Here is a 20,023-nt window from a genome sequence, read left to right on the forward strand (position 1 = left end):
TTATCCCTTTTTTTTTCTTGAATATAATTGTTTTTTTTTTTTTTTGTTAGCATGGCCGACAAGTCGTTCTCTCTCGGCGACTCACACGACAAGTCGAACTCTTCATCAACTAGTACACTGCGCACAGGGGACAAGAGGCATATGGCCATGACCAGAGCCCACCGCTATTCCTTCCCCAAAAATCTCCCCTGCGAGCCGAGCAAGTGCTCACAGGCATAGTGATGGTTCTCTCTCAGCTCTCTAAACTCAATCGTTCTCTCTTTACTTCACCAATCCGCCGAAGTTTTAGCGTATTTGCAAAAACCAATAAACCCGTAATCGCGGCCACAGAAGCCTCCATTCTCACTTCGCCTTCATTTCCCGCCCCCAAATCCACTCTCACGGCCGCCGAACCAGTTTCGATCACCGATTTTTCAGAACATCCCGAAGAAAAACAGTTAACCATCTCCCCTGAGAAGCTATTTATTCCGCCGGAAACTGATTTCTCCGGCAGCGGCGCTGCGGGGACGAGAATCTTGAAGGGTTCGAACATTGTGTTGGGACGGTACGCGAGGGATGCGCAGATTTCCGAGGCGAATTTTGTGAAGAGTAGTGTGAGAACCGAGGATTGCCCTTCTGATGGGCTTCCTGAATTTGCCCTTGTTGGGCGCTCGAATGTGGGGAAATCGTCACTGTTGAACTCGCTCGTGCGGCGGAAGAAGCTCGCTCATACCTCCAAGAAACCAGGTCGGCGGTTTGTTTTGCCATATTGTTTCTTTAATTAGTTGTGTTATTTTCATTTGTTGTGAAGCCACTGCTTTGAAAGGAAAAATGGTGTAGTTTCGTAGTCCATGAGAATTCTCCTAGCACTTGTGATATGTTTGGTGTAGTTTCATATTGTCCCTAATGCTTAACTGTCCATTTTAGCTCGGTACTTATCGCCGTGAGCCTCACGCATTTGCTAGGGAGAGGTTTGCCTATAAGGAATGCTTCGTTCCACTCTCTAACCGGTATCTCACAATCCACCCCTTAAGGGCCCAACGTCCTCGCTAATTCACCGCTCAGTGGCTGGCTTTGATACCATTTGTAACAACCCAAGTCCACCGCTGGTAGATATTGTCCGCTTTAACCCATTACGTATCCTCGTCAGCCTCACGATTTTGAAACGCATCTGTTAGGGAAAGTTTCCACACCTTTATAAGGAATGCTTGGTTCCCCTCTTCAACCAAGGTGGGATCTCAGATAATGGATAATAGGAACGAGAGGACTGTACAATGATTTGGAAGAAAATAGAACAACATAGCTTGAACAGAACAAATATCTGCCAAACTTCTTTGAACTATGCGTTTCATTGATTCAAAGCCTTGACCTTATAACTCCATTTTCTCATCATTCATCAAAGCTCTGTTGTTATGAATGATTGGCGTGTTAAATCCCATTCAATTTACGCATGCAAGTGTAGGGGTATATTAAGATTTTGAAGCTTTCATCCAATTTGCCTTCTTAAGCTAATAGAAGTGAAAAATTATCGATAAAATGGGTCAAGCTCAATCAAAACTGCCACTACTCCCAAGTGGGGTTCATCGGCACTCTCACTTCCCGACTTAGATACGAGCATGTTGAGCTTTTCAACGAGAATGAAAGTGTAAATGAATCGACCTCAAATAGAGGAATTCCTAGTCCTTTATTTATAGTTCTTGCATTAACGGGAATGTAAAATTTAGATTCTTCTCGTGAAATTTTCTATCTCCGCTCCTTGCCAGCACGTGAGAGAGAAAGGGCAAGAGAAGGAATAAGCTAATTAATGAGTTATCATAGGTCTTTTCTGTTATGATTCTGAATGTCTGAAATCCCTTGTACTGTTTAATCTCAGATGGTCTGTTCCAGTTGTTCTATTAAGAATGTTGGATGTGGATATAAACACTTTGTGTTTTATTGCAGGAAAGACACAGTGCATAAACCATTTTCGAATCAACGATAGTTGGTACTTGGTCGATTTGCCTGGATATGGGTATGTCTTAACTTCGAGTTGTGTCAATGTTCGAACTTGCTTCCATGTGACTTGCTCTGTGATGGGGCATGAGTTTGCCTCTGCCCTTATTCCTTCATATGTGCTGCCTCTAGTTGAGTTGTTTGTTCCTTTTTTGTAGGTATGCATCTGCACCACGGGAACTCCGAACGGACTGGAATAAGTTTACAAAGGACTATTTCCTGAATCGGTCGACGTTGGTTTCGGTTTTCCTTCTTATAGATGCCAGCGTTCCTGCCAAACAAATTGATCTTGACTATGCTGGTTGGTTGGGTCAGAATCAGGTAATATTCTCTTTGCATGTATGAGGCATATAGAAGGAAAATATCCAATTTGCATATCTTGTGTTTTCTTAAAAAGATATTGAAGGCTGTGAAAGTATACGGTACTTGTATGATGATGTGAGATCCCACATTGATTGGAGAGGGGAACGAAACATTCTTTAAGAGTGTGAAAACCTCTCCGTAATAGACACGTTTTAAAACCTTGAGGGGAAGTCCGGAACGGAAAGCCCAAAGAAGACAATATCTACTAATGGTGAGCTTGGACTCTTACAAATGACATCAAAGCCAGACATCGGGCGATGTACTAGTGGAAACGCTGGCCCCCAAGGGGGGCGAATTGCAAGATTCCACATTGGTTGGAGAGGGAAACGAAACATTTTTATAAGGGTGTGGAAACCTCTCTCTAACATACACGTTTTAAAACCTTGAGGGGAAGCTTAGAAAGGAAAGCTCAAGGAGGACAATATCTACTAACGGGTGGATTTGGTCTGTTACAAATGGTATCAAAGTCAGGCACGGGGCGGTGTGCCAGCGGGGACACTGGGCCTCCAAAGGGGGTGGATTGTGAGATCCCACATCGGTTGAAGAGGAGAATGAAGCATTTCTTACAAGGGTGTGGAAATCTTTCCTTAGCAAACGCGTTTTAAAATCGTGAGGCTGATGACAATACATAACTGGCCAAAGCAGACAATATCTGCAAGTGGTGGGTTTGAGATTCACCCCTTCACTAAACTTGTTCCAAATCTTCTTCTGAACCTTTAGGAACAAGAATCAACCCCTAAGTCTAATATTATACAATAGAGATTTAGCGTTTCATTCAATTTGATGCATTCGTTTTCAAGAAAATTCGACATGGAATGTTTCCTGCAGATTCCAATGACGATAATATTTACGAAATGCGACAAACGAAAGAAGAAAAAGAAAGATGGAAAAAGAGCAGAAGAAAATATGAGCGACTTTCAGGAACTGATTGGTGGATTTTTCCACACGACTCCGCCATGGATTATGACCAGCAGTGTCACCCATCAAGGTCGGGACGAAATTCTTCTGCATATCGCTCAACTGAGGAACTACTGGCTCAAGCACTGATAAAACACTTTAGCCTCGCCTTCCGATGTCGATCAGGTACGACCTCATATTGGTTATGGTCATGCCTGCAATATATAGAGATATCGGTTCATGTCCAAAACTAGGCTCTCTCGATTTCGAGGTCCAAAATTAACAATGGCTGCAAATGTTGCAGCTTGCTGATGTTTCTCGACACGAATAGATGCACTTCATCTTGACTCAAAACGGGTCGATAGAATGTGATTCCTGTATTATATATTCAACGGCTTGAGGTGTAGGACGAGGACACAAAGTTTGGAGTGTTTACAAACCAACACAACACGGCTTAATACTGTTTCACAAGCTTCATTGTGTCACTGCTTAGATGCTTCAAACAGAGCAATAGAATGGAAGATTAGTAGAGAGTTGCTCTGTTATCTTGTGGATCCCGTTTATTCCTGTTCTGGATAAGGATGGCTTTACTCCTTTGCCCAAACACTCGGCTTCATTCCTCGGAGACTTGGCCTTGTTGCAAACCTCATTACCGTTGGCTTGCCCTTTTCTTTTTCCTTTAAAATAATATCCTTTAAACAGTAAATTTTGGGTGTAAACAATTTCTTGACTGTTTAACTTTTACCTTTATTATGCTTTAATTTGTACTCTAACTTAATGCCAAGTAGATTTAAAAGTTTACCACCGTAAAATTTAAAGATTTAAGCAGTAAATTTTGATTGAACTGATTTTTAATCAAATTAGTCCATAAAAATCAGACCATTGTTTGAGTAAAAATTTAGTCGCTTAGCCCTCTTATTATGCGAATTGGCGTCTCGGGTTACATTCTTTTTCTTTTTTTGTTGTACATTTTTTTTTTTTTTTAGATAACAACAAAGACACTAGCCGTCTAAAAAAAGGATAAGTTGTGTTATAATTGATAAAGTTCTAGGCAATCTGCGCATACAACCCGTGGGGAGGATGGATCTATTGGCAAATACCATCGGGCGAAAACGCCAACGGGCACGAAGCGTGGTCAAGAAGGAGTTTGATTGTTGAGATGGGATCGGATCCATCCTACTCGAATTGATTCTAGTTGCATATAATAGGAAAACCTATGCACGAGGGGAATGAATAAGCTAAAGGTGCCATGCTACGGGTTAACCTTCCTCCCAAAATGGGTCATCTCAAAACCCCCGGTCCAAGAGATTCTCTTCACCCGTCTTGGAGACTTTTGGTTTTTTCGATTTTTTTTTGTATTTTCAATAAAACTTAAATTCGATTTTATTAGATTTTTTTTTTTTTTTTGTCTGAAAAAGATTATTATTAAACAAATTATATATATTATATATATTTCCCAATAATAACAACTTTTAAGATTTAGATTAAAATTGAATATTGGGAAATTTAATGTAATGTTTATAGTTTAAATATATATCTCATCCCAAAATAGCTACAAGTTTTTCCCTCATTATTATTATTATTGTTATTATTATTTTTTAATTTTGAAAAGCATTAGAAAATTGCAGGCCCAAGTTTTTCGGAGGAGGTCCACAAGCCCTAATTTTCTGTTCATTCTAATTGAGGGAATTTGCAAGCTAATGTCACACGCGCCGCACGCGCTCAAACGCCGGTTAGCGGAACCAGAGGTGGAGCCTCTCCGCGCGTTTGGGACTAGGGCTTTAAGCAGGGTTTTACTTCTCGAGTGGGTTTACGTATCTGTTATTTTCCCTCCAAATTTCGATCTCTTGTGGGTCGAGCCCCCTCCATACTTAAATCTTCGGTGATCGCCGAATAATCTCTTTCACCTTTCATGGTCGCTTTCAGGTGTCAAGATAATTCTGTTTCTAAATTTGTGAAAATCTTCATACATTATCGCTCTGCCATGCTTGATTGATTTTGAAGTTAGGGATTAGACTAGTACTGGAGTTCTTATATGAATGCCGCGCTGGTTTCTGTGTTCTATGTGATGAAAGAAACATTCGGCCATGGATTTGAAGCTTTGGAAATTTTACTTTTATTTTTCAGTACATGGTCGAGTACTGGATTATCGGTCTTTCCTTGGCTAGGACTTTGAATTTCTGTTTGTTCAAGTGATTTCTCTTGATTTCAGGGTATGGTTCAAACAAAATTGAATCTGAAGTAGCTTGTTTTGTATCTTCTGCAATTTTATGATTTTCTATGTTATTGTTTTGTATCTTCTACTCTATTCAACTAATCAATGTGGCATGTTTTTGTGTGTGTATGGGCATTATAGTTACAATTGTTAAAGTATCTGAAAACATGGTTAATCAGTGTTACTTCGTATTGATATTCCTTTTAATTTTGTGAATCTATAAAATAATGTGTTATTTTCTTTGGCTCCAGCTGCATTTATTCTTGGAGGAGATCCGCTTTGGTATTATGGTAGAAACAGAACAAGAGGAGAAAGTTGAATTTCAATGGGGCAAAAGGAAAGGAATTGGTGGGAAGAAGAAGGACGTGTCCTTTTATGAATCTTTTACTTATGATGGTGTAGAATATTTTCTATATGACTCTGTTTACCTATACAAGGAGGGTGAACCAGAACCTTATATTGGCAAGATTCTTAAAATCTGGCAGAATCCAGATAAGACGAAGAAAGTAAAAATTCTTTGGTTTTTTCGACCTTGTGAGATTCTTAATTATCTTGGAGCCGAAGACACGAGGGACAATGAATTATTTTTGGCATCCGGTGATGGTGTTGGCCTTGCCAATGTTAATTCTCTGGTAATTATTTGCTTGTAGCTTTACCATTCCATGGCAATGTACTCTCTCTCTCTCTCGATTCATCTGCCTTGTATGTCGAACAAGTTGACTTGGTACTTGCATGTCATTGGTAAAAATTATGAAACTAGTTAGTTTAGATGGAATTATAGCCCACTCAAGTGATGGTTGGCAAGCATATGGGCATGGTAGGATTTTTCTCAACCTTCATCTCTTGTGGCTTTGAGTAACACTTCTCAATACTTCTTGTACGAATCACCTTTCAGCGCCTATTCCCTCATTAATACTCACTGATTAGATTCTCCTTGTATGCCTATGAAAGGTGGTTCTACAGCTTATTATTATTCTCCTCGTATGATAGCCCTCGTGGTTGTCCTTTCCTTGTCTATCATTTTTCCTCGTCTATGTTTGCCCTTGTGACTACGATCTTTATTCATTATGAGGATTCTTTGTCGTTTAATTTTGGGTTCAACCGTCCTTTGTCTAAATGAGTCTTTGGGTGTTTCTTTACTGCTCTTTTGGGCCAATTTTCATGTAGAGTATTTTTATATATATTGTTTTTTACACAAAACTATTAATAATGATTTTTATTTCCTATTTCATTAACTGTGCCTCACTCCACTTGAGCAACTCATTTTTGTCACCTCTTGGCTTTAGGCCTTTAAGAAGCTTGTTGTCTTGGAGTGCACCTTCCACTTTGAAAATGAGTTTGTTGAAGGAAGGGATTCTGTGTGATGGAGACTGTGCGTTTATTATTTTTTTTAATAATTTATTTCCATATATTTTGTGTCTCAAACCAGGAAGTAATTGCTGGAAAGTGCAGCGTTCTCTGTTATTCAAATGATAGCAGAAATCCACGACCTTCAGATGAAGCACTCAAAAAGGCTGATTTTGTATTTTGTCGTACATTTGATGTTGGAAAACTAGAGGTCTGCAATGAGATATGTGAAAAAATTGCTGGAGTAGAAGGTTTGATTCAGTTTTCCATAACAATTTCACAATAGTTCGACCTTTGGTTGGTTTGTTATAATCTGATCTCAAAACTGATTTTCTTCCTCCATCGCAGTTAAATTTTTACTCAATAAAGTAGATACTTCAAAAGATGTTAAGAGGGCCGAGAAGGATGCAATTGTAAATACTGAATCAGAAGATCTTTCTGGATGGAACACTTCTAATGGAGAGTCAACTTTGAAGACTAATGACAGCACTGTCGAGAAGTCCACAGAGGATAATGTTGATTTGAAGGCTTCTCTGTCCATAGAGAAATCCTCCAATGAAGAGAAGTCTGGTGTATGCGTGAGTAATGGAGGAAACGGAATGGCTAATACTAGTAGCAAACACAAAAACATCTTAGATGATAAGGTCTCTTCGAAGCTTAAAATTGATTATAATAAGACACCCGGTAAAGATGCGCTACCTAAGGATGTTGAAGGTAGAGTTAAAAGTCCGAGGGACTCCTCTGAAGTTGAACATAGACCAGCGAAGAAGGCAAAGCTAGATAGTTTTGTTCATTTATCTCTGGGAAAGACCAAAAATGACAATCAAAAGCCTGGCCTCAATCGCAGTAATGGTGATATGTGGGCTTCCTCACCCAAGATTCATGTTTCTGAAGATGCTTCCATGACCAAAAATGTAAAAGATTCTCATGGAACAAAAGACAGCCTAATCAAGAAGCCCAAACTAGATGAGAAGCCAACAAAGGTTTCTATTGGCAAGAACCTAAAGCCTTCAGTTGCAGACTGCAAAATAGATGGTCAAATTGTGGAAGTTACTAGAAGGCCAGACGCTGTAAGTTGTATTCTAGTTTTGTTGTTTCATTTATTTTTTTTTTATTTTTTTTTTTACGTAGCTTGTGATTGGACTTTATTTATTTATTTATATTTTTTATGCACTTGTGAAAGAAGATCAGTTTATCATTAAAAATTGGGTAATTAAATAGTATGATCCATTTGGTCTTTTGGGTTTTGACCTCTAGAATTAGCCGATATGTAATATGGAATGGCACACATGATAGTTACCTCATGTTGTTCATGCATTGAAGCACCACATTTCGGTCACATATTATTTGTTATTAATGACTGGAATTAATGCTAATGTCTCCCTTCTCCAACTCAAATCCATATTGTCAAAAGCTCCATGTTCATGTTGGGGTATTATTATGAAACTGTAGTGGAATATGGATCCTTTTACAATGGCCGGATATGTCTTCTTGTGTATTTTGATACAATAATTCTATTTGAGATAGTCTTTAAGGTTCTGATCGTTATGTTTTTCATCAATTGGACAGGATAGAAGCAGATGGTTCAAGGGACTTGTAAGTCAATCTTTCACTCTTTGGTAAAATATCGTTTTTATTATTCAGATTTGTAATGTCAGATCCTTTGGTTTTATATAAATCTTTTTTAAACTACAAGTCACTCCAAGGGATTCATTTGTCTTTTCTGCTGTTTCTACTCATTCATTTGCTTATTCTATTTATTTCCAGTTTTGGAGTTTAAATAGCCTTGATTCTAGGCTTGTACTCCCTTTTCTTTTTTATTGGAAAAGTAAGGAGAATGAAGTTTAAGAAGACAGGTGATTTGAAGGTTGTGAAAAGGTGACAAGAACTAAGAGTAATTCCGTTCAAATTGTTGGCTAGATTCTCTCCATCAAAGTCCGGATTTAGAGCAGTAAGACTTAGGATCTCAAAATGAGACAGGATATACCTTTAACCAGTAGGTGTTGACAGAAGGGGCTGGACCTGCTTCATATCCAAAAAGAAGTTATCATGGATAAAATTTTTTAGCCCGTATTGGTCGATGATGCAAACTACACCTTTTTTTTTTCGTATTTACAACTAGCCAAATGTTTCAGCTAAGTAAAAGAGCCTTTTGGAGGCTTCCATTAATTCAGTTTAGGCTTTCTTCTCATTTATCTCTTTTGATATATTGACGGATAGTTTCCTATATCTGTACCTAAAAAAATCCTTTTTACATGGTCAGTTCTTGATATGCGCTTATCTTAATATTTCTAAGGTTTGATGGTAATTATTCTTATCTTCCATTAATTCGGTTGAGGCTTCTCATTTTGGCATCTCTTTTCAATATATTGATGAAAAGTTTCCTATTTTTGTACCTAATAAGATCCCATTTACATGGTCAGTCCTTGAGACGAGCTTATCTTAAACTTCTAAGGTTTAATTGTAATTATTCTTAACCAATTAAACTGATCATCTTTATGCCAGCCGTGGGAAGAAAGAATGAAGAATGCGCATGAGCAAGGAACACTTGTCCTAATTCAGAATTTTGATCCTGCTTACACTTCAGGTGAAGTGGAGGTAATAATAGCTTCTTTGCTTTGATTATTTGATGTGATGTGCTACTGTATTGTATTATTATTTTCTTTTCCAGACTAGTTTAATTACCACAAATAAAATGATAGAAAATACCTCTAAACTATGGGTACTGTTTCAATAATACCCGAAAATTTAAAAAGTTCAAAAAATGCCTTCGATTTTTCAAAAACCTTAAAAAAGTCCTTATCGTTAAGTTTTGGAAGGAAAACTCTTTTATAGTTTTGTTTCAATAATACTCCTGACTTTAAAAGTTTCACAATACCCTTGACCTTTCAAAATGTCAAAAAATACCCTTATCTTTTAAGTTTTGGATGAAAAACGTAAAGTTTATTAAGCTCATTGACATTTAATTGTGCTTGTAAGAGAGCGTTTTTACATCTGTCTTCCTAACTTGTAGATAACTTGGATGTCAATCTTGTTTTTTTTAATTGATTGAATCATTGGCCTGATTGGTGAAATCAACTCTCTAATATCTCGCTTTTGATAGTTCTCCATCTTTTTATCTTATTCATCTTTCTATTTCTCTATCTAAACAGAATAGGTGATTATATTAGTGGTAATTTAGTGAACTTGAACACCATTCTTGTGGACAATACGTACTTTTGACATTCTTACACTATTAAAACTTGGCCCATACACTTACGATAATGCATTAAATAACTGTACGGAACACCAACTCATAGAAAGTCATTGTGCACTAACTTACGTAGCTAGTATTTTTCAGTTAAGTTTCTTAGTTTAATGCTACATTAACGATTGCTAATGGAAACTCAAAAATTTAAAGCAAACATAGTCTAGGAAACTCAAAAATTTAAAGCAAACATAGTCACAAATGAACTTCAAATTTGAGTGTTAATTTTGGTGCAATGAAAAACAACAAACCTCTAGATGGAAGCAATAGGTGGATCATCGATAGTTTATTTTTTATGTCCACAGTTTGATGTCAAATTCAAGCTTTAGAGTAGCTGACTTTTAAACATACTCAAGAGAGAACTCAATTCCACAAAGTAAGATGATGATAAAGTATCCTTGTACTTCAAAGAGTTGAACAAATCCCTACCTGAATCCCCACATTTAGGCTTTCAAACCCATCCAAACAACAATTTAGCCTTCTTTCTTGTCTTTGAAGAGGGAGGGTTATGGTTATGGATTTTGGGTTTTGGGGTTTTTTAACGTATTTAGTCAAATTATTACCACAACTTTTTAAATGCTAATTACTTGTTCATTCTCATTAATTTTCATAGAGTAAGAATCTGCCTAGAGAGGAAGAAGATGAAACATTTTTTACTAAGAGTATTTCAATTTTTTTTAAACGTAAAGGGTATTATTTAAGTGACCATCTTCCATCCAAGAAAGGGTATTTTCGAACTTTTTTGAAAGGTCGGAGTATTTTTGAAACTTTGAAAGTTTAGGGGTATTATTGAACATTTTCCATCCAATGTTTTTGAAAGATCGTGTTTTTTTGTTTTCTAAAGATCAAGGGTTTTTTTGTTTTCTAAAGATCAAGGGTTTTTTTTGAAACTTCTGTTCAAGGGTATTGTCTATAATTTAACCAATTATTCTATATGGGATCATACAACTAAGTCAGATTGTCCTTCCTTTTATTTCCTGTACAATATTCCAGGATATTGTCTGGCATGCCTTCAACGAGAGTTGCACTGCTAAGATGATTCAGCGTACTGCAAATTCTATGCCTCACATAGGTGTGAGTTTAGGATGTTTTCCCAACTCCTGTTCCATATTATCATGATGAAATGTCTGATTGCTTTCCAAATTCTCTCGTCGTTATTAGTTCTTTGAGAATTCTTTTGCCCATATTATTTTGCAGGTCGAGCTTATATTGTATTTAAAACTAAGGAAGCAGCAGAGAAAGTGGTTAGAAAACTAGATGAAGGTTGCTTATTGCTTGCTAATGGGAAGTAAGTTTGCATTCAGTGTAGTCTCTAGTGCTGTTACTTTCAGATCATCTATTTTATTCCTTGGGTCCTCTGTCCGAAGCATTTGGCCCTCTTGACTAGTTTAACATGCCAGTTCTTGGGCTTTGAGGTGCCATTAGATGGGTGGTTGACAGTTTCTAATTTCATAGTGGCAGTAACAATTTGATAGTTCTCTGTCATGCTTCATTTAATTTTCCCATTCACCTTCTTTCTATATTGGTGCATACATTTTGAAGTTGTACGTATTTGCTTTGGCAGATAAAAGAAGTTTAAAGATAATAGGTTTCACCCCCACCCCACCCTAATTGAGTCCCTGCCTACTTCTAAGGTCTATGCACAGTGAATATATTTTCCCAGCTAACATTTTTCCTTAAAAAAAAATTGCAGTGCTCTTGTTGGTAGCTTTGCAACTCCTCATCTCCAGTTAAAGAAACAAACGTATTTTGGGCATCACAGTATTGATAAGCTAAGGCATCTAATGCAACGTGAGATGGTAATGTGCGCCTTTTTCTCTGAACTAGCCGATTACACTTATCTCCCTATTCATTCTCCCGTGCTTTTTGGTTACTGCCCAGAAAGAAGCTGTATCAACCTCGCATTGTTCTCAGCCGAATACGGTAGAATATGATATGGCCATGGAATGGTGTTTACTGCAAGAAAGATCAGAACTCACATGGAAAAAGTTGTTCAAGGTCAATTTCGTTCTATTGAACTTAAATGGTGCAATGTTATTGAGTTTGCTGTCTTTTTAACTTGTATTTTGGCTCTATTTACTTCTAGCAACAAGAAGAGGAGTTGAGAAAATTCAAGAGCAAGCTAAAATTTAGATGAGCTCCGTTGGCCTCACCGATGCTATATTTGGCAAGTATTTTCAACCATGCGAGAAATCCTTTTGATCTAGCACATTTTGAATCATGGGAGTACCTCACTCTTGCAAGTACCAGTGGTGATAAACTTAAATTTTCTTGCTCTTGCAAGTTATCAAAGTGGATTAATTGGACATTGTACATTGGTAAACCTCTCCATCTTATTCAAATGTCAACTTTTTCTTAAAAATTAACTGTTTTCGTTAAACCAAAAGACATTGTTTCTATATATTATGCCCGGTTCTGTGTTCGTTGAATGAGTGAATTGATATGATCATCTTCTCGCAGAGACGAGAGGAAGTCGGTTAGGACGAGGGTCCTAGCTTTTGGAGGAACTTGATAAGATGAAACTTTTTGGTAAATTCTGAGGCTTCGGAATCAAAAGACAGCTGCATGTGGAGACATGGTCGATGATCTATACCGATGCCTCTATAATGGCTGAGTTTAGATGAATCTTGCATCCTTCCAAGTATTTGTTCTAAACATTGAACCGGAAGTAAGTATTTGAGAGGGTCACTATTTATCCATGGGCTTCTCTGTAGGTTTTGATGATAATTAACACCTAACTAGTTTTGGTGCACAATTTGTTGTTACTGTATAGAGTAAGAGACATCAAGTAAAGCGGTTTTAAATCATCTTTATTTAGAGTTTTACTTTAAGGTAGAAAAATTAATTTTCTCTGGAAGCATTTTTATTATATTTTCTGCCACCCTTTTGATCAAGGTTTAGATATAATTAGAAATTTTGGCAGATGGGATTCTTTTTAGAAGTTCCACTTGGTATTTTTTGGTGCAGAACATACACAATGTACTTTTAACCGAAGTTTTTAGAGACAAGGTTTAGAATCTAAAAACTTATACACATACAACTTCAAATGTGAAAGCTTTTAGGGCAAAATGTTCTCTTTTACAAAATTATCCTTAATTTCCTATTATTTTAAACCATTTCGGCCTTTGAACGACATTCTCGAACTTAAAAGGTTCTCTTTTACAAAATTATCCTTAATTTCCTATTATCTTAAACCATTTCGGCCTTTGAACGACATTCTCAAACTTAAAATGTTCTCTTTTACAAAATTATCCTTAATTTCCTATTATCTTAAACCATTTCGGCCTTTGAGACATACTCGAACTTAAATTTAATGGAGTACATCATTTGAAGTTTTATTTCGTATCGTATAAAATCTATACAACACTTTTCTCTGTTTCGAGCATGAAGAACAGGGTTTGGACAAAGATATGAAAAACAAAAAAAATTCAGCCATATTAACGCTCTTGGGTAGTGAGGATTGATCAAATCTAGTAAAGATGTTTATAATTTATAGGGGGAAGAAGGCTTTTCAAAAGGAAATGATTTCTGGGTTATGAAGTATTAAAGCTGAAAACAGGGGCCATCTGATGCAACCATGCAACAATTTGGCCTAACCTTTTTCATAGTGAGGATATGTTTTTAAGCGTTTTGATCGAAGATATGATGTTTTTTTTTGACAATTAGAAAGGAAAAGGGAAAAAAAAAAAAAAGAAGAAGCCAGCAAGATAACCTTAAAGATCAAAGACATGGAACGGGAATCAAAATAAGTGAAAATTTTCATATAGGGAAATAATGTTACATGTGTTCAATCTAAGAGTTCGTTGTTAAGTGAAAAATGAAAACGACTCGAATAAAATTACGCAACATACTATCCTACATCAACTTGTATGTGCTATAGGCTCTGACTATCTCATGATAACCTAAGGAGTCTAAAATGCTATCACAAAAGATGAAAGAATATGCTGCAGGACTTTTAAAGGAAAAATTTTAATAATTATTAGTTTATGGCCAAGGTGGCACTCAAGAACCACCATAGCTGCCCGTTCGAATGGCATCGGCAAACAATCGAGGGCCAAACAAACAGATTCAGATGACTAAGGTTGTGCTACATGGAGAACATTACTTTAAAATTTAGCAACGATGCTCTTCTACTTGTCAGGATGTCCTCTTTTACCCTTACGACGTGCATGGTGGACGTTTGCGTTTCGAGCAGGTTTCTTTGGTTTTTTCCTGCAAGTGATCAGAAAACTTGAGTATTACACATGTGAGAAAGAACTGAATCAATGGAAGACGAGCAGCTGCACTTGTGTTGACATAAAACTGTATGTATAATACTGACCAGAAAATGGCAGAGCATATGTTGAACAGCAGAATAATAGGAAGAGCCAATATAGCAGAAGCCTGCAGCATTTTCATTGGAATTCAATGTGAAGTATTGAGATGTTTGGGAGGAAAAAAAAAAAAAAACTATGTCATGTTTGAGGAACATAAAATGCATACCGCAAACCATTCCAACTCTCTAGTTGCGAGGGGCCTGATCAATTCGTGTTTATGAAGAGTCTCCTTAACAGTACCTTGAACCTTAAAAAACCAAATAATAGCTCACTTAAAAAATAATTCTTATTTCCTCTCAAGAAAAGGATAAATATGGTTGAACAGATTGCCCAGTCTAATTTGAACGAATCACAATCAACATGTTAAGAGGGGAGATTCTATATTTCCAGCTGAACACTTCGAGCAATTCAACAACTGATGATAATATATTGTAGCTGACAGTTAGTCTAGATGATGGAATGGAAGGAAAGGTAAATGTCTAGAAAATATGGGCAAATCTTTTATTCCATATCAGTTTCGTTCCATAGTTCCTCACCAACCGTAAAACAAACGAACAAAACCTTAGTAACGGTAGCAAGAAGGACTAGGAGTGGAAACACAACTCAGAGACTCAAGGGATAGAATACATACCAGACAAGAACACAGGCACTTTAAAGTACACAAGCCAGCTAAGAAGCATAAACACAGACAAGAGCCAGGGCGATACGTCAATTTCTAAAAAAAAAAACTAGGACATACACATTGGGGATACTTTTTTTTTTCTCTTTTATGATATATGTAAATTTAACATAAAAATATCAAAGGTACTCTACTAAAAAGCACAAGAATTTTTGCATTGAGTGGGCATGAACAAAACAAGGCTGGTGGCATGGGATGGTGGTTGCTTTTTTCGTGGATTGCAGAAACAGAAAAATAGATAGGGTCTTCAGTTTTATGTGTTTTTAATGCTTTATATTGATTAAAAATTAAACTTAGAAGGAGATTCAAACTTGGGCTAAAAGTAAATAGGATGGGTCTTTTTTTTTGTTAAAAATTTATCCCAGCATGTCCAACAAGTGTCCACCGTGTCTGAAACTAAAAAAGAATAAATAAACATGGACAGATAGTTTGGCGTGTCGAACATGTGTCCAGACGTATCTGTGTCCGTGCTTCATAGCAAGCAAGAAAATCAGCTACTACAATCCTATACAATTTGTAAAGAGGAGAAGAATGCATGAAGTGTACCTTTTGATGGTATACAGCCGCAGATTCTAGAAATTTTCCAGATGCATGAACTAATTTCTTCGTATAGGGCTTCAATACCACCCTAACCTTTTCAACATGAGGTTTCGTAACAGTAGCTACCTGATCAACATATGGCTTGCTGAACTTTTTAACTTCCTGTCACCAAACGAGAAGAGGAGAGAAACGTTCTCTAGTGAATGGTAGCTATTTTTCTTTAGGGAAAAAGTGAATACAGTATAGAGAACATACCAGATAGTACGGACCAATAGCTTCTTTTGATTTAACTGCATAAGGAGTTATCACACTCTTTGACACCTTGTAAAATTCTACAGTTTTTGTAGTTAAAGTCTCGACATGTGGCTTAACATTTTTTTTCACAACCAACCATCTTTCCTTCACAGCCGGGATATATTTCTGCAAGCAATGTCATGGAGTGTTTAAGTGCTTTCTGATTATTACAGAGCTCTCTCTAGATTGAGCATCATGGAAGGAAAGAACCTTAGTAAAGAATGAGAAGCAACAATATTGCATAATACGATCGTGTATAGTAGAATATAAGAACTTTTAGGTGCTGAACTATTGAATTACGATACTAGAGAATCGAAGTACAGACCGTCATTAATCGAGATACCAGGTCAAATTTTCAATTTCTAAGAGATCAAAGCATAAAAAATAGAAAATAGAAAATAAAAACTTAAAGCTTACTGCTTTCACTGTTTTAACATGGGGTTCAGCCCATTTTTCTGCTTGTGCTGCCTTATCCAAAGCCTGCAGAAAATTGAAAACATGAGTAGTTGACTAATTCACTAGAGCATACAATAGCCTGAAAATAAATATAGGCTTACTAGTAACAATATATATATATATATCTATATCTATATATATGTGTGTGTGAAAAGAAAGAAAAAAAAGGAGGAGCGCAACCAACCAACAAATTCAATTTATTTACAGTCTCGATAAGCACTAACTATCTCAACTCATAAAGATCCCAGGGGCCAGAAGACATAATCTGATTCTAAAACTTGACCCCGACCCAGTGAATTTAAAGAACAAAAAGAAGCGAAGGGGAAAGAAAGAATGCCACCGGTTCATTTTTTTCTTCACAAAATAATTAGCAGGAAGTGAAGTTATATAATAGTACCTTCTCAATTACTACATCAATTGCAGGTTTTGCATGCTCATTCCAGCGTGTTGTAATAAAAAACTGCAAAGAGATAAAGCTTCAGAATAAAGAGGAATAAAAGTTAGGGTGTGGGGCAAAATACTAGAGCATTACCTGAAAATGGCCATAATGTGTAGCAAGCCAAGGCGGCAGCCACGCACCATGAACCTGATGGCGAAATAAAAGTTAGCATCACCCTCACAACTGGAACTTTATCTAAAATAACATTCACCACTCTACATTATCCAAACACATTACCTCTGTCAATTCTTTAATTTTCGAAGCAGCCTCAAACTTTGCCTTCATCATCTCTTCCTACAATTAAAATTAAAAATAAATGTGTGTAACAAAAAAGCACTATCAGGAGTCTAGATTAATAACATTCAGATGCATTATGAAGTACCTTAGACACTTCAAGAGCCTGTTCAGTTACACGAATTCTAGTCTTCTGTTCTTCATGAATCTTCTGGAACTGTTACAGTCAAAAACATGCCAAATAAAATTATTATCATGATGCTACATATTTAAGCAATAAGAAAACCATCAACCTGAAAGACCAGCAGTGTAGGAGAAGAAACTATTGAAATAATTTCTTACATTCTCCAATTTCAAACTGGCTTCATTTGTTTTCTTCTTGGCTTCATTTGCTAGAATTTCCCAGGATTCTTTCTCCCCGTTCAGTATCTCCGATTGCCTTTTGAGATCATCAACCTGCATAAGGGTGGTAAATCATAAAAAAAGGAAGACAGTGACTTTAAAAATAAAAAATAAAAAAGTATTGCATTTCATTTCTTGCCTGTCTTTCTAATTCATGAGCACGTGCATACGCCTTCCCAACCTGCTCCTCAGCGTCTAGTTTCTCTTTTTTCTTAGCACAATAATAGACTAAAAATTTTCAGCATATGAGCAAAGCATCAAATATGGTTTTTTAGAGACAATTATAACAGAAAGATCAATGATGTATCGACAGATGAGAATTTCACCATCCTTTAAGACATAGTAAAAGCCTAAACTGCTGCTGCCACAAACCTGGAGAGAAGCAATCTCGCTTTCAAGCAATGAAATGCTATCTAGCTTGGCGCTAATGATCTTTTCCTTCTGAGCTAATACCTCATCCTTCCTCTTCAATTCTTGGTTTTTTTCATCAAGGTTGGATTCTTCAGCATTGGGTAAAGCCCGGTAAAGTCAAGCGTTGGCACCAAAAAAGAAACAACAGGACACCAATTTAGAAATTGAGAAGTCTCCCCGAAAAGATAAGAAAAAGTATGAAAAAGCAATATTCATCCATCATCCAGTGCGTTGTTTGATACTTACAAGTGTGAAAATTAACGTACAATCCGATATTCTATTTTTATTCCCAAATTAATTATCAATCCAACAAACAGTCGCTAACCTCCCGGCATGCAGGTAATTAAAACGAAATGGAACCCAGTTTTCTAGGTAAAATAGAATAGAACACCGCACGATCAGAAACCAGAAAATTCGAAAATTCCCATACCTTACTATTGAAAACTTGAAGAAAAGAAAAAAAACTTTACGATAAATCTAGCTTTCTGGTACAGAATAATGAAAATCGCAATGCCGTTTTTAATCTGGTCCATTCGAGATTATATCAAATTGTCGATCCACTAATATTAAAAGTATACTCGTAAGAACTGGTCAAATTCCCCATGCAATTAGATTTCCCACCCTCTTTTTCTAAGCTAATGCTTCCCCGGAATCAAACAAAACAATTAGAACTCATGAGAGACGATATCTAGAGCCAAGGATAATCGATATCTAACCAAGCGTTTGGATCTTGGACTTAAGCTCTTGCAGTTCGATCTTCAAAATAGAAAGATCGGAATCATCCGATCTAACGACTTCAACTATATTTTCCACTTCTCCATCAACCGATACATCGGCGCAGCCGTGCGTGAAAACTAGTGCTAGAAAAATTAATAGTGTGGCGAGCTTTGAGATCGCCATGGTGGCTCCAATCTCGGCACAGAAACTCCAGAGGAAGGGGCAGACGATGAACAAACTCTTCAAAGTTGAACTTGAAACTAAACCATGCGATCGACTTTTATTTTGTTGCGGTCAGTTCCACGCGACATTTGTCAATAAACTAAAATTACTTTATTATTTATTTATTTATTTTAATCCTTCTTGCCTTTTCAAACCTCTCGTATATTCAAAGCTTTTAATTAATTATTTCCTATTTTTTAATTATTATGGATTTTAATATTTTTCCATATAAATTAAACTCTACCATTTAGTTTTGTACTATCTATTAAAATATATATATATTATTTCCTTTTTCAAAATTATAATAAGTTTAAAATAAAATATAATTATTTTTATTTGTTGTCCTAAGTTTAGCATTTTTAAAATTTGGTTTTTTAGTTTATACTACAATAAATTTATTTAATATAACTCGATAGTAGATATATCTATTTAATATGGAGGTTCGATGACCCACCTCGAATGGGGTGCGATGCTCGGCAATGGAAAAAAATTGCCCTTCGTTACCTAAATAGAGCCGGAGACAGAGATTATGTTCTAATTACTACTTTTAACGACGTTGGGTAGTATGAGGCTCTTCTTCAAAACTATATGTCAATTATTACTAAGCTTGTATGAGGCTCGACTCCGTTCTCTGGAGCTCTCGAACAAAATACACCCTTTGTTCGACACTCCAGTCACTTTTAGCTACACCTTCGAAACTCACAATTCTTTGAATCATGATTCTCTACAAATAGTATGATATTGTTCGCTTTGAGCATAAGCTCTCATGATTTTGCTTTGGGCTTTCCCAAAATGTTTCATACCCAACTCATGATCATCCCCTAAATTAGTCGATGTAGGACCCACTCCCAACAATACTGAGACCAACCTTATTTTAATTATTTATTTATACATATAATTTAATCTAAAATAAATAAATATTTATTGTTTAGATTTTAAAATTTTATTTTAATTCATAAACTAAAAAAAACTATTTTAGTTATGGGTAATTTGAATATTTTATATTTTGGAAAATAATATAGAAAATAAGCTTTAAAATTTAGGAGTGAAATTAAAATTAATTTTCATCCAAATACGAATGGTTCCAATCGTACGGCAAAGGGACGGTCGACGTACCATTTGCAGTTTTTTTCCACGTAACTGTATTCACACTGCATGTACCCACTGGGGGCACAAAAAAATCCACGTAAGCAGCCACATGGAAACCAACAGTCGACGTGGCCATTTATTTGGTCTTAGCCGCGGCAAAATGTTCCCATAAATTTACCAAAGT

General features: G+C 36.4%; 3 protein-coding genes across 6 annotated transcripts; 2 read left to right on the forward strand and 1 right to left on the reverse strand.

Annotated features, from left to right (window-relative positions):
* Positions 1 to 125: 125 nt before the first annotated feature.
* LOC111445985 (GTP-binding protein At2g22870-like) lies at positions 126 to 3,954 on the forward strand. The gene is made up of 5 exons (XM_023084571.1): positions 126 to 726; positions 1,921 to 1,990; positions 2,130 to 2,292; positions 3,163 to 3,417; positions 3,536 to 3,954. Exons 1-4 carry the CDS (start codon positions 222 to 224, stop codon positions 3,379 to 3,381), a joined length of 957 nt encoding a protein of 318 aa, XP_022940339.1. The 5' UTR covers positions 126 to 221; the 3' UTR covers positions 3,382 to 3,417; positions 3,536 to 3,954.
* Positions 3,955 to 4,864: 910 nt separating this feature from the next.
* Positions 4,865 to 12,853, forward strand: LOC111445984 (protein ANTI-SILENCING 1). Of its 4 annotated transcripts, none has more exons than XM_023084570.1 (12): positions 4,865 to 5,157; positions 5,698 to 6,078; positions 6,876 to 7,044; positions 7,142 to 7,863; positions 8,363 to 8,389; positions 9,299 to 9,391; positions 11,034 to 11,112; positions 11,238 to 11,328; positions 11,734 to 11,844; positions 11,922 to 12,038; positions 12,127 to 12,358; positions 12,501 to 12,853. In XM_023084570.1, exons 2-10 carry the CDS (start codon positions 5,734 to 5,736, stop codon positions 11,965 to 11,967), a joined length of 1,683 nt encoding a protein of 560 aa, XP_022940338.1. In that variant the 5' UTR covers positions 4,865 to 5,157; positions 5,698 to 5,733; the 3' UTR covers positions 11,968 to 12,038; positions 12,127 to 12,358; positions 12,501 to 12,853. The 4 variants fall into 4 exon arrangements, with proteins under 4 accessions (XP_022940338.1, XP_022940335.1, XP_022940336.1 ...); XM_023084567.1 differs by having other exon boundaries at positions 4,868 to 5,157; positions 11,734 to 11,839; XM_023084568.1 differs by having other exon boundaries at positions 5,146 to 5,234; positions 11,734 to 11,839.
* Positions 12,854 to 13,776: 923 nt separating this feature from the next.
* On the reverse strand, positions 13,777 to 18,800 carry LOC111446579. Its single transcript, XM_023085434.1, has 14 exons — positions 18,528 to 18,800; positions 17,773 to 17,900; positions 17,540 to 17,611; positions 17,341 to 17,454; positions 17,147 to 17,215; positions 17,002 to 17,058; positions 16,858 to 16,911; positions 16,723 to 16,785; positions 16,287 to 16,349; positions 15,831 to 15,995; positions 15,582 to 15,737; positions 14,523 to 14,603; positions 14,362 to 14,423; positions 13,777 to 14,252 (listed from the first exon to the last, which is right to left on the reverse strand). Exons 1-14 carry the CDS (start codon positions 18,709 to 18,711, stop codon positions 14,171 to 14,173), a joined length of 1,350 nt encoding a protein of 449 aa, XP_022941202.1. The 5' UTR covers positions 18,712 to 18,800; the 3' UTR covers positions 13,777 to 14,170.
* Positions 18,801 to 20,023: the final 1,223 nt, after the last annotated feature.

Source organism: Cucurbita moschata, unplaced genomic scaffold (genome assembly GCF_002738365.1).
Source record: "Cucurbita moschata cultivar Rifu unplaced genomic scaffold, Cmos_1.0 Cmo_Scf00008, whole genome shotgun sequence".
NCBI classification, from domain to species: Eukaryota; Viridiplantae; Streptophyta; class Magnoliopsida; order Cucurbitales; family Cucurbitaceae; genus Cucurbita; species Cucurbita moschata.

Excerpts from the sequence above, each read along its gene's own strand:
- LOC111445985 (XM_023084571.1), top strand. The coding sequence starts at position 222 with ATGGTTCTCTCTCAGCTCTCTAAACTCAATCGTTCTCTCTTTACTTCA. Across the intron at positions 1,991-2,129 it reads GTCGATTTGCCTGGATATGG|GTATGCATCTGCACCACGGG; the intron begins GTATGTCTTAAC and ends CCTTTTTTGTAG. Across the intron at positions 2,293-3,162 it reads GTTGGTTGGGTCAGAATCAG|ATTCCAATGACGATAATATT; the intron begins GTAATATTCTCT and ends TGTTTCCTGCAG.
- LOC111445984 (XM_023084567.1), top strand. The coding sequence starts at position 5,734 with ATGGTAGAAACAGAACAAGAGGAGAAAGTTGAATTTCAATGGGGCAAA. Across the intron at positions 6,079-6,875 it reads TTGCCAATGTTAATTCTCTG|GAAGTAATTGCTGGAAAGTG; the intron begins GTAATTATTTGC and ends GTCTCAAACCAG. Across the intron at positions 7,045-7,141 it reads AAAAATTGCTGGAGTAGAAG|TTAAATTTTTACTCAATAAA; the intron begins GTTTGATTCAGT and ends CCTCCATCGCAG.
- LOC111446579 (XM_023085434.1), bottom strand. The coding sequence starts at position 18,711 with ATGGCGATCTCAAAGCTCGCCACACTATTAATTTTTCTAGCACTAGTT. Across the intron at positions 17,455-17,539 it reads CTCATGAATTAGAAAGACAG|GTTGATGATCTCAAAAGGCA; the intron begins GCAAGAAATGAA and ends ACCCTTATGCAG. Across the intron at positions 16,912-17,001 it reads AAATTAAAGAATTGACAGAG|GTTCATGGTGCGTGGCTGCC; the intron begins GTAATGTGTTTG and ends TTTCGCCATCAG.